The sequence below is a fragment of the Podarcis bocagei genome (assembly GCF_964188305.1).
Source record: "Podarcis bocagei genome assembly, chromosome: Z".
Classification (NCBI taxonomy): domain Eukaryota; kingdom Metazoa; phylum Chordata; class Lepidosauria; order Squamata; family Lacertidae; genus Podarcis; species Podarcis bocagei.
Window position 1 is genome coordinate 9,725,053 of NC_138140.1, and position 12,936 is coordinate 9,737,988.

Sequence of the window (12,936 nt, forward strand, 5' to 3'; positions counted from 1 at the left end):
AGGAACTGGACCTGGTACCTTCTGCATGAAAAGTAGATGCTGCACCACTGAGCTACAGTCCTCACCAGTTGTTACTTGTAGATTATGATGCATTGAGTTATGGTTTGGAGAAGGCAATGAATGGAGAAGGTAAATAACAGTCAAGAAAAGCTTTATGCCCTTTTCAGAGGCACAGAAAAAGTAATCATTTCGTTAACGGTTTGGGGCTTTGCCTGTCTCTCTCTTATAAAGTCGCATATGTGTGCACACCCACCTGCAACCCTCTCCACTTTCTAATTTAGACTTGGAATCCCACTTGCAGGAGGTGGTGTCTGACAAGCCACTCAGCCTCAGATTTAGAGGATAGCCATGAGTGACTTGCCTTTCAGGGTTCTTGTTGGGAACACAATACAAAACCATAACACAAAGTCCTATGAGAACCTAAAAAAAAAAAAAGTTACAGAAATGTTCAAATGCCATTGTTATTGCCTGATTTTTGAGCTGCTTAGAAACATGTGATATAGCTGCACAGTGAACCCTGCTCTGAGGATGATAATTGTTCCTGGATTAATTAAACTAGAATAAAAGTGCGCATAGTAGGGAGCGCAAGGGGAAGTATTGCAAAAATTTAATCTAGTAAAGACTAAAGAGGCCAAAGGGGGCAAAATGTTTAATGCACTTTTTATTGATTTCATTGAAAACAGAACAAGGAAATGACAGGAGCCCAAAGGTGGGAACCTTTGAAACTCAAAAAAAAAAGAAGAAAAAGAAAAACATTTAACAGAACGGAAAAGGGGGGGAAAAGACCACCCAGCAATATGAACGGTTTAGAAGAGATGCACCCCTCCCTCTCCAAAAAAGAAAAATTAACCCCACAAAAAACAAAACAAAAAGTCCCCAAACCTGGTACTGCACTAATTACAGTATTTAAGAGATAAATGGGGAAAAAGATGATCTGCTTTACCACCGCACAAAAGGTGATGACAGATTTTATTCCCACTACAATACTAACAAAAGGTCTTGTGGGTTTTGTCGTCCCTGCATTTTATACTAAGATCACTTTGTTCTTTTCTTTTTTTTCTTCTTTTTATTATACAATTGAAAATTTCATTTTACGTAGTAGTGAGAAAAAAATCACACTAAAATCAGCACCGTTGAGTTGCTCGGGTGAGTTGCTTTTCTGTTCAGCTCCCCCCCAGTATGGTACAAGAGAAATCAGTTCAATCCAACCGTCAACCTCACAATATGTAGCTTTACATGGGGAGTCATGGGGAGGAAATAAATGAAATCGGAAAAACGGCGATGGCACAGATAGACCACATTTGCCACCATGTTCTCAGGGGTGCTCAGGCTGAGCGTTAGCTTCAGGAAATGCCTGAAAGAGGGCCTCTCTGCAAGTGCCAGTTTCTCTGTATGGGAAAACAAACGGAAAAAATCCTCAATTCCTTTTTCCAGAGTTAGTGTTATGTAAGACATAAGGAATCCTTCCAAGCTTCCCATTGCACGATAGGGGTGTATGCGCCGAAACACTGGGAAAAACGAAAACTCTCTGCAATGGAGAAGCCCCTATCTGGACTTGGGAGAACCTCTGTGAGGCTTGGACAAATAATTAAGAGGTTGTGACGGAGAACAGCAAATACGCTGGCTAAGGCAGGCACCTTGTTCGAAAGAAGTTCCGTTTCAATCCTTGGACGATGAGCGAGAAAGGAAGGTCTGCCTGCAAAGGTTAAGCTGGCCCCGGTGCTTGTGCCAAGGAGGTGAGTTTGGCTTCAAGAAATCATCATCACCATAATCATCATCACATTTCATCAAGTATATTCAGAGTTCTACTACAACTGGAGAGATGCAACATCAGCAGTCCATTCAAATCTTGTCCTTTCAGGTGGGGGAATCAAGTGGGTGGGCGGAAGACCTCTTCCTTGGCTCGGAGAACAGGGATCACATTAAGAGAGGCCTCTAAAGGGCCTCTCAGCATGGAAGGATGAGAGCAGCTGCCCCTGGTTCACAAGCCAGCTACTTCCTGGTCTGCTGTGGGTGCAAGAAGAAAGCAGGGTGGACCTGCGTCATCTGTGACGAAGCACAAGGTGCCTGGTTCCTTTCTCCAGTAACACTCAATAGCAGCGCCTCAACGCTGGACTGCCGCAGGGCTGTGGGGTGGTATTTTGCATTGGGGTTTTTTTACGGGAGGGGGAAGTCTCCTTTCTTGAAAATATATAAAAAAAGAAATATCTTACAATCTGTGGTGGTGTTTTGTTTTTCTTTCTATGTGTGTAGAAAGCCCTCAAAAGGAGGTTGTTGCCACTGCTGTTGTAGAGCTCGTGTCAGGGAGCCGGCTCTCCAACACCTCCTGGGACGAGGAAGTGCTGGCCTGCCTCTGAGCCAGAATGGCGCTGGTGTACCTGCACTTGGGAGAGCCGCACAGGCAACTGAAGTAATTGCCCTTGACTTCCCAGAACCTATCGCCATAGTCAAACCTGAGAGAGAGAAAGAGAGAGAGAGAGAGAGAGAGAGAGAGAGAGAGAGAGAGAGAGTGAGTTGTACTTCTGGCAAATATATGCAGGAGGAAGCCACACAGTTGATTCCACCACCACCAAAACCAGCACAGGGGAATGGGCCCCCCCACCAACCGACGGAGGCCACCACTCCCTTCGAAGCAGTCTCCCAAGGGCTACATGTAGGAAGTGGGTGGGGCCAAAGTGGGGGTGAATGCCTGAAGAGGGGTTTAGTAGTTCTTATAAGGATCAGCTTGGATGGAAACACTAGACCAGGCTTCTTCAACCTGTTTTGAGACTACAATTCCCATCATCCACGACCACTGGTCCTGCCAGCTAGGGATCATGGGAGTTGTAGGCCAAAAACATCTGGAGGGCAGAGGTTGAGGAAGCCTGCACTAGACCTTGGTATAGACTTTAACCTCAGGGGGGAAACTTTGGAAAAGTTATTTGAAGTTCACGGCATGTTAATTCTTTGAAGGAGAACTACATGAAGATGATTTACAGATGGTATTTAGCTCCGAGTAGACTTGTTAAGATGAATAAGACTGAATCAGATAAGTGCTGGGGATGCAAGGAGGTTGAGGGAACATTTTTTCCATTTATGGTGGACTTGTAAAAGGGTATTGGGAAATGATCCATAATGAATTGAAAATCAAGTTTAAAAGTACCTTCCCAAAAAAAAAGAGTCCTTTTTGTTGGGGATAATTCAAACAGAATTTCCCAGGTGTCAAACAAGGTTATTTATGTATGCCACTACTACGGCCTGTGTTTCATTAGTCCAAAAATGGAAAATGAGCGAGATTCCAACTAAAGAATGGCAACTTAAGCTGATGGAATATGCATAGCTTGAAGACTACACCAGTCAGTGTAGACCAGGCAAGGCCAAACTTGGCCCTCCATATGTTTTGGGACTACCATTCCCATCATCCCTGACCACTGGTCCTGTTAGCTAGGGATGATGGGAGTTGTAGTCCCAAAACAGCTGGAGGGCTAAGTTTGGCCATGCCTGGTGTAGACAATAATCAGCTGGGTGGACTAATGGTCTGAATCAGTAATTAGGCAGCTTTTTCTGTTCCTATAATATTGACTTTTTAAAGAAAAAATTTCCAAGTTGGGTTCCAATATAAACAAGGAATACAGTGATTTTAAGAAAGGGAAGTGCAAAATACATTTTTAAAATGAAACAGAATCTTAAGAGCCAGCAGAAAGCTAGAAAAGCTTAATCAAGCTCAGTTCAAGCTTATTAATGACCGCCACACCTTCAAAATTCATTTCCCCCATACCAAGCCCATACCCCAACCACAAAAAATAGTTGAACAAGTGACCATCTGCATTTACTGAGTCATGGCCCCTTATAATGTGAACACTGGCCCATCAAACTCAGTATTGTCTACACTGACTGGCAGCAAAAAAAAAAAACTGGAAATACCAGGGGCCTGGACCCCTGACCAGTGTTAGAAACTAAGATAGGAACGCTAGGAGCCATGTGGGAACTAGGTTGTGGGCACCAAACAAAATGTCTAGGCACTTTCTTCTTCTTCCACATTACCAGACCAGATGATCCGCCTGGCAGTGCGGTGATGGCAAAAAAAGTATTTTTTATTTTTTGCTGCTGGGCAAATCAGGTGTTCTGCAGGGCAGTGCAGAAGCAAAAGATGAGTGCAGAACACCTGATTCGCTTGGCAGTAAAAAAAAAAAAAAGAAGACATGTCTTTTGCTGCTGTGCTGCCAGGTGAATAAGGTGTTTTGTGGGGTAGTCCAGCAGCAAAAGACGTGCATCTTTTTGCTGCAGCCAGGCAGGTGGAGATGCTAGGGGCCAAGGCATCTCCACTCAGTCTCAAAAGGCCGGTTGCTGGTCACAAAGTGCAAATGGCACCCAGCTAATTTCGAACGCTGCCCATGACCTTCCAAATGCATAGCCGATAGTCTGTTACTGTGGTGCAATGGGTTCCCATGAGCAGGAAGTTACAGACGCCTCCTTATGTAGATTGATTTGCTTTTTAGTGTCACTTCTCAGCATCTGTTTCATGGCTTCTGTGCGAGTAAGCTGGGGCAAGGGGTGAGGGCGTGAACACACATGTGCAGATCTGAAGAAGGCCAACACATGCACAAAGCTGGAGGAACGCTTGAAAGCATATCCAGAAAATCAAACAAGCGGCTGCCACAGGAGTGGGTTGCAGCCCCTCAGCCTAATTTCCAAAGCCCCTTGAAAGCCATCAGTGCAGAGTGCTGCCAAAATAAATCTGTCCCTGAGAAATATGATTTTTTTATTGGGGGGGGTGTTATATCTGACGTTAGCATGAGCACACCAATTGAGGATAGGTTCCCCACCCCAAGAGCAGCAATCCCCAGCTCCCTTAAATTACAGTTCCCAGGATTTTTAGGGAGAAGCCATGAGCTTTAATATAGCTCAGTCAATAGAGCATGAGACACTCTAATCTTGGGGTTGTGGGTTCAAGGAGGGGTTGGACTAATGACCCTTGTGGTTCTTTCCAACTCCACAGTTCCACGATTCAATGAAATGCACATTGAATGTATGGTCCAAGTGTGACCTTGTTTTGTTGAATGGAACCCAAAGAGAAGGAGCCTGCAGAACAGGGAGATGGAAATGGGTAGGCTCTGACCCAGACCTCTGCTGGTTTCAGACCTCCCCACTGCTAGCATGTGACCCAAGGGAGTCCATGGAGATAGGGCTGGCGGTCAAGGGGGAGCAATTCCCCTCCCTGTGAACTGATGAACCATAATCCCAGTTCCCAGCACTTCTCCGCTCCCTTCCCCGAAAGAGTGAGTTTCTAGCACTTGGAGATCAGACATGATGTACAGGCACTATACCCACAGATACCCACAATCTGACCCCTCACCACACAAATATTATCCCTGAAGGAATGGCTGTCCCTGACAGACCAAGGGCTGCTTCCATCCCTGTGCTTAAGCAACTCTTCTTCCTCCTTCCTCCTCCTCCTGCTTTCCATTCCTGCCATTTCTTTCTCTTCCTCTTACACATACCCAATCTCTTCTCCCGCTTGGATATTCTTGGTACTGAAGAATGCAATTCTGGGAAAGCGCAGGTCCTGGTGGGACATGAACACTCGTACGACGGTCAGGTTGGGCTCGCAGAAATGGTTGATGAAGCGGCTGATGTTGCCGTAAAAGCGGGCATCTATGCAGTACGCGTCTTTGTCCTGAGGAAGTTGGGGAGGGGGAGAGAGAGAACCTATTATTAGACCTGAGTTTTTGTTCCATGTAAAATCAGTCTCTGCTGGAGCTGGAGGAAATTATTGGAAGAGTTATCCTGCGCAGGTATTTTAGCCACTCACCTAGGCCCCATATGCACCATGTACTTAAAGCAATTCTTATACCACTTTGGAAGTCATGGTTTCCACTGAAGAATAATGGGAACTGTTGCTTGTTAAGGGTGCAGAGTACTGCTAGAAAAAAACCCCCTACCCCCACATTCCTCCTCACAGAGCTACAGTTCCTAGAGTTGGGAAACAGGATCAAATATGTCTCATTTTCCATTCCCCCCCCCCCACTGAATACTTTTCGTTCAATAGAGATGGAGGTCCCATTTGCAGTATACAATAAAAGCATCTTTATACCACTTCGCCCAAAGAATCCTGGGAGCCATAGTTTATTAAGGGTGCAGAGTACTGCTAGGAGAACTCCCTATTCCCATCACAGAGGTACAATCCCCAGAGTACCCTGTGAGGAGGGGGGGTGCATTTGCACTAAGCTGACCCTTCCTCCTCTACTATTCCCGGAATTCCTTGGGAAGAAGGATTGACTGCTAAAACACTTTGGGAACTGTAGCTCTGTGAGTGGGAGTAGGTGTCCCTAGCAGCTCTCAGCATCCTTAACACCTTCAGTTCGCAGGATTCTTTCGTGGAAGCCATGACTGTTTAAAAGTGGTGTTGCACTGCTTTAAATGCATAGTGTAGATATGGCCTTAAGAACAAGCAAAACAACTGAATTAAAAGTTATTAAGGGGCAGCATCCAAGTAATGCCCCATGGTGGAAGTGGGTCTGCATGAGGCATTTTGCCTTTCAGGGTTGTACCCAACTAAGTTATACTCAGAGTAGGCCCACTGAGATTACTGGATCCAAGTTAAATAGTGTCTGTTATTCTTCAGTGAGTCTACTTTGAGCAGGGCTGGCGTTGGATACAATCCTTGGTAACTAATCTTTGTTCCCCTCCCGCCCCTCATCACCTTTGGGCAAAGAGTCGTGCTCAGCAGAGGCTGTTTATGAGCTGGTGGCCCAGAAGAAGATGTCCCAGTTTCCCCCATCATCTGTCCCCTGAGTCTCTCAGCCCTTTCCCCTTCCCAATTCTACAGGATGTTTTGCTTTTCCTAAAAGGCGAGAAGAGCTTCCTGTCACACTAGATTACAGATGGTGAAATGGGGGGTGTGGCGGGGGGAGGGGGAGAGGCAGAATTTGTTTTAGCACTTTCTGCTTGTCCTGCGAGCCCTTCAGATTTACTACCTGGTCGCCAAGTTCAAAAAGGTAGGTGTCTTCTTCCCGTACATTTGCCTCTGAATCAGAAATTAGCTCTCCAACATACCTGCGGGAGAAATGAGAAAGCAGAATTGGAGACTAATGACCTTTTTGCTGCAGGAGATTTGGACATACGGTAGTTGATGCATTCAAAAGAACCTCCTTCCAAGACAGACTCTTCCTTAACATCCCAAAACCTAGTCCTCTCCATTTTGACAAGTTTTGGGTGACCTGAATGGCTGCTCCCCTCAAGGGGTCAGCTTGCACTCTGTTCCCAGAAGGAAAAAGCCACAGCCTGGCATGTTACCGTATTTTTGCTCTATAAGACTCACTTTTTCCCTCCTAAAATGTAAGGGGAAATGTGTGTGCATCTTATGGAGCGAATGCAGGCTGCGCAGCTATCCCAGAAGCCAGAACAGGAAGAGGGATTGCTGCTTTCACTGCGCAGTGATCCCTCTTGCTGTTCTGGCTTCTGAGATTCAGAATATTGTTTTTCTTGTTTTCCTCCTCCAAAAACTAGGTGCGTCTTGTGGTCTGGTGCGTCTTATAGAGTGAAAAATACGGTACTCCAGAGCAGTGGCCTTTAATGAACTGTAGGAGGAGCTAGACTACATGGTAAGAGATCAATTAATGGGTCCCCAAATGCATATTTGGGTTAAAATAGGGTCCTGGGTCTGAAAAGTCTGAAGGCACTTGCTGGCGCCCATTGGGACTGGGAGGGCAGGTGGCAGGGAGACCAACAGTAGGTGGGTCCAGAGGCAATGACAAGTGATGCCAACATGTTGTCCTGCTCTGCCCTGCTGAGTTCTACATGGGAACAGCACTGAGACTAAAGAAGAGGAAGCTTACAGGCAAGGCCAGCACATTCTGGGCTGGTTGTAAGTAGGATGACAGGCATGTGATGGCTGGCTGAGAGCAGACTAGTGTTGCTTAGTCTGGGCTCCATTTTCCCAGCAGAGCAGCCTCCATTACTCTATACCAGGAATCCCCAATCTCGGCCCTCCAGGTGTTTTGGGACTACAACTCCCATCATCCCTAGCTAGCAGGACCAGTGGTCAGGGGTGATGGGAACTGTAGTCCCAAAACATCTGGAGGGCCGAGTTTGGGGATGCCTGCTCTATACCAACGAGTCTGTTAGAGATGCTCCCAAAGCATTTTCAGTCTGCCAAAGTCACTCAATAATGGGAAACCGGACCAGTGAGGGGTGTGGCCTAGGGAGAGACCAGAGGGTCTTCCCATTCCTGCTCTGCCTGCAGAGCTATCTGGTCACCCTGAAGGCTCCACCTCTTCTATCTGCAGCTTTTCCAAGACACAGCGAGACCACTTCAGAGTTGCCTCCTAGCATCCTTTAAAGCTGGGGTGGAGGTCCTGTGGCCCTCAAGGTGCTGCTGGACTACAACTCCCATCATCCTTGACCATTTGCTATGGTGGCCATGGCTGATGGGAACCTTCCACTCTGGAGTGTCCCTACTGCATCACAATCTCTTCCAGATTCATTGGTGAGTGTGGTTAAAAGGTGGGCCTCCTAAACACATGGGCACATTTAAGGGTGAAACTGTTTCCGTCCACCTTCTCCTAAACAATGCTAATATGTCATTCCAGGTTAATTAGAAAGTAATAATCTGGTTCAGAGCAACTCTAACAAGATGTGCTAGGAATAACATTTCTAATTGTAATTACTTTAAGAACATTTTTAACTGTAATTGCTTTTAGATCTCTTTCAGCTGTAATTGTTTTTAGAATGTGTTAATCTGCTTTAGAATGTTTCTGTTTTTAAATTGTGTATCTGTTTGCCACTCTGGGCTGCTCTGCGGAGGAAGGACTGGATACAGATTCAGTAAGTATATGAAATCAACAGACACCCACTTTAAAGGTTGCTAGCTAGGCTGCCTTTACGCTGCATACCTCCTTTCTCAGGTCTTTTGAGCCTCTGACTTTGCATCTCATCAAGCAGTTCTGTAGCATTGCAGAGGCTGTAAAAAATTCACCTGGGCTGCTGAGGAAAAGTCGCATCCATCAGGCTTGCTCTGGAGGTTCAAACTGCCTTGGGCTGTTCAAAGGTTATTAAGAAATATACGAGACCTAAGGGACACTCTTGCCTGGCAACTGTGCTCCTCTGACGGGGTAATGCTGAGAGTGCCACATACCCCAGAGGTTCATTTAGTTATGTACTAGTAACCAGGCTTTTAGTGTTGCACCTCCAGCCCTCTGGAATCAATTAGGGATGTTTAGGTGGCCATTTTTGTTTTGTTTTAAGGAATGCTTTTTCAGGCAGGCTTTCTCTGTAGCTGTTGTGAATTCTCTGTATTTTATCTCTCTTGGCTCCAAGTGAGAGCTTGACTGCACACCTGAAAAGGGTACAGGAAAAGGGCAACTAAAATGATTGAGGGGCTACAGAAACTAACCCTTTGAGGAGACACCTTATGTGCTCTTCGTTTTAGTTTAGAAAAGGGATGGGGAACCTGTGCTCCTCCAGCTGCTGATGGACTGAAAACTATCATCATCCCTGACCATTGACCATGCTGGCTAGACCACGGCAGGAGATGGGAGTCCAGCAACATTTGGAGAGCCACAGGTTCCCCCACCTGATTTAGGAGGGGGGGAGGCAATGACAGAAGCGTATGGCACCATGCATGGTGTGGAGAAAGCACAAAATGAGTACTGTATTTTTCGCTCTATAGGACGCACCAGACCATAGGAGGGGGAGAACAGAAAAAATAACAATTCTCCCCCTCTCTGCTCAGCGCCCCTTCAGCAAAGCGGCAGGAGAAACAGAGCCCCTTCCATTTCTCCCCCCGCTTCGCTGAAGGGCCGCTGCGCAGCTCTTCCTCTCTGCTGAAGCCAGGAGAGTCTTGCTCTCCCAGCTTCAGCAAAAGGAACCAAAAACCTTTGGAGCGCAGCAGGACCTCACGCTGCACTCCGAAGGCTTCAGGCAGCTATCCCTGAATCCTGGAGAGCGAGAGGGATCGGTGCGCACTGACCCATCTCGCTCTCCAGGCTTCAGCGAAAGCAACGCGAAGCCTCCGGAGCGCGGAGGAAGCGCTCCCTCTGTGCTTTGGAGGCTTCACGTTGCTATCGCTGAAGCCAAGAAGCCTGCATTCGCTCCACAGGACACACATACATTTCCCCTTTATTTTTGGAGGGGGAAAAGTGTGTCCTATCGAGCGAAAAATACGGTATTTCTCCTTCTCCCAAAATACTAGAACCTGGGACCACCCAATGAAGCTGAATGTTGGAAGCTAATAGAACCCACTGCCGCCAGGTTGGGTGGGTTTAAAAGGAGTAAAACAAATTCATGGCTGTCAACTGCTACTAGCTGCAGTGGGTATGCTCTACCTCTACTGCCTCTGACTGCCAATTGTTGGGAGAGTACTGCTGGTCCTGCTTTGCAGGCTTTCCATTGGGGTATCTGCTTGGCCACTGTGAAAACAGGACGCTGGAGCAGATGTGGATCCACCAGGGCTCTTTGTTATTTTCTTATTCATAAAACAGGACAGAAGGACGCAAACGGTCTCCCTTCACTCCACAAAGTATTGTATGTATGAAGTCCACATGTAGGAGTTCACAGCCAGTTGTCCCCTTCTGTTATTGAAGGCCCACACTTCCACCATAGGCACTGTGCTTCCTTTTCTTTTCCACGGAAATAGATGTGATGTCATACAGAGGATTATTACATCAAATGCGGGAGAGCGATTAGCCGCTAAAACCAAAGGCGCCCTGCACTGATGTGAAGGGCAGAACCAGGAAGGCTCATTAATCACCAGAGCAGGCAGGCTCCAGACATCAACGTGATTAATCTCCTCTCCACTTAAGATAGTCCAAGGGAAACAAATGATGGCCAGGAAGAGCTTTCTGAAACTCCCAGGGTAAAAACATGGCCAATTTCTAATGCAGCAAGCCTTCCTAAGGCTGTGCTGAAGAACCGGGTTTCACAAGGGGCACTTGATATTTCTTTTTACTGTGGGGGGAAAAGGAGGCTCTGGAAGCAAGGCTGAATGAAGACAGGGATGTTTTTCAGCCTGGGGGCCACATCCCCTCATGGGCAGTCTTCTCGAGGGCCACAAACCAGAGGTGGTATGCCTTTTATGAATCAGGCCACATTCAAAGCCATGCAAAAATTAAAGGTTTCCACTCTCATACACCTCTCCGCGCAGGGAAAGAAGAGGCATTATCACAGTCCATAGGGGTGTAGCCTGGAGAGAGTCTCAAAAGCCAGATAGAGAAGTGTGATGGGCTACATTTGGTCCCCAGGCCTAAGGTGCCCCACAAGCACTTGCCCTACTTTCAGAGAGCAGCTGAACAGAAAGCAAGAAGGACAATGAGGAGCATGGTTAGCAGTGGACCAGGGCGGGGGTGGTTCAGCATGTGGCCTACCCCTGTTTTAAGCCCACGGGCAACTAGTCGCAGTGAACTGGGAGGGTGAGTGAGTGTGCATGTGCATCACTACCCACCACACAAGGTGTTTGTCACTGTCACATACTAGGTAGTGCAACAGATCATGTAAGTTGCTGGTGAATGGTACTTGGCAACCTTGCAGAATTTATTTATTTATTTATTTCAACAGCATTCCTATTGATTGCCTGATCGTTAAGAGAGGGCAGAGAACAGCCACAGAAAACAGTTCTTATGGGGAATGAATTTTTGCCTGAGATATTTCCAAGCCCATACGACAACTGGATAAAACCTGAGCCCAAGGTGAATATGAGGCCTTGAACCCACATTCCATGGCCTCTTCCAAGATATGAGAATAATGGCACATGGGCTAAAACTCAAGGGTCCACATACGGAAGGGTCAGAGACTGAGTAAGCAAGTGTGTGTTTGGGGGGCGCGCGCTGCAAGGTTAAGCCCTTGTGATGACACAAGCTTTAAAGAGAGTTCTCTCTTCCTACTATGTTGAAAGAAGAGAAGAGGAGTTTGGATTTGATATCCTGCTTTATCACCACCCTAAGGAGTCTCAGAGCGGCTAACATTCTCCTTTTCCTTCCTCCCCCACAACAAACACTCTGTGAGGTGTGTGGGGCTGAGAGACTTCAGAGAAGTGTGACTGGCCCGAGGTCACCCAGCAGCTGCATGTGGAGGAGCAGGGAAGCGAACCTGGTTCACCAGATTACGAGTCCACCGCTCTTAACCACTAGACCACACTGGCTCTCACACCACACTGGCTCACGCTTCCAAAAGTTTTTTTCTAAAGGCAAGGCACTCACTCGCAAACAAAGGTCCCCAGTGGAATGTCCTGCATTGTCCGCACGCCCCAGCTCATCTTCTGCGTCCGATAAAGCTGTAATCGAATCCTGGAAGGCAAAGATCAACCCTGTGAGAACTTGCACTCAATTTTTTAAAAATGCATTTGTAGATTTAACAGAATTAATTCCCTGCTTAGCTGCAAACAAAACCTGAGGGTTCAAAGTTGTGTCCAACTAAGTTCTACTTAAAGAGCAGATGCCCCAAAATTAATGGGTGTAAGTTAGTTGTGCCCATTATTTTCAACAGGCCTATTCTGAAAAGGCCTAGCATTAGATGAAACCTAAAGAATGTAAAATTTATATGAAAAATTGTAAAATAAACGTCAACATGTTTAAAAACTGGAATATCAGAAAACCAACTGTTTTAAAAACTATCCCATGAGCTAAAACTGCAGCATAAAGTAATGTCAGCTTTACATGGAACAGAGGCAATGTGTGTCACAGAAACAGCTAGATTAATTTGTGTGGACTTGTGTTTCCAGTTGAAAGTAACTTGAATATTTGATGCAGAAACCAATAATTTTCATTTTATTTTGGACTGCATCCAATGTTAGTCCTACTCAGAGAAGGCCCACTGAAAATAATGAACATGACTTGCTTAGATCTATTCATTTTAGCGGGTCTACTCTGAGCTGAACTCAGTTGGACACTTCTTCTTCTTCTTCAACGTGTCTTGAAGCTGTTTGCCAGCCTGCAGCCCACAGGACTCATTTTCAGACTAGTT

The 12,936-nt window shown here is 46.4% G+C and overlaps 1 protein-coding gene across 10 annotated transcripts in view; it reads right to left on the reverse strand.

Annotated features, from left to right (window-relative positions):
- Positions 1–646: 646 nt before the first annotated feature.
- Positions 647–12,936, reverse strand: part of EHMT1 (euchromatic histone lysine methyltransferase 1) — a 155,839-nt gene continuing 143,549 nt past the window's right edge. For all 10 annotated transcript variants that reach the window (XM_081179654.1, XM_081179651.1, XM_081179652.1 and 7 more), the window contains 4 exons: positions 12,174–12,260; positions 6,957–7,035; positions 5,481–5,656; positions 647–2,453 (listed from right to left, as the gene is read on the reverse strand). In XM_081179654.1, the coding sequence (XP_081035780.1) occupies positions 2,261–2,453; positions 5,481–5,656; positions 6,957–7,035; positions 12,174–12,260 (535 nt within the window). In that variant the 3' untranslated portion in view covers positions 647–2,260. The remainder of the gene's footprint in view (positions 2,454–5,480; positions 5,657–6,956; positions 7,036–12,173; positions 12,261–12,936) is intronic.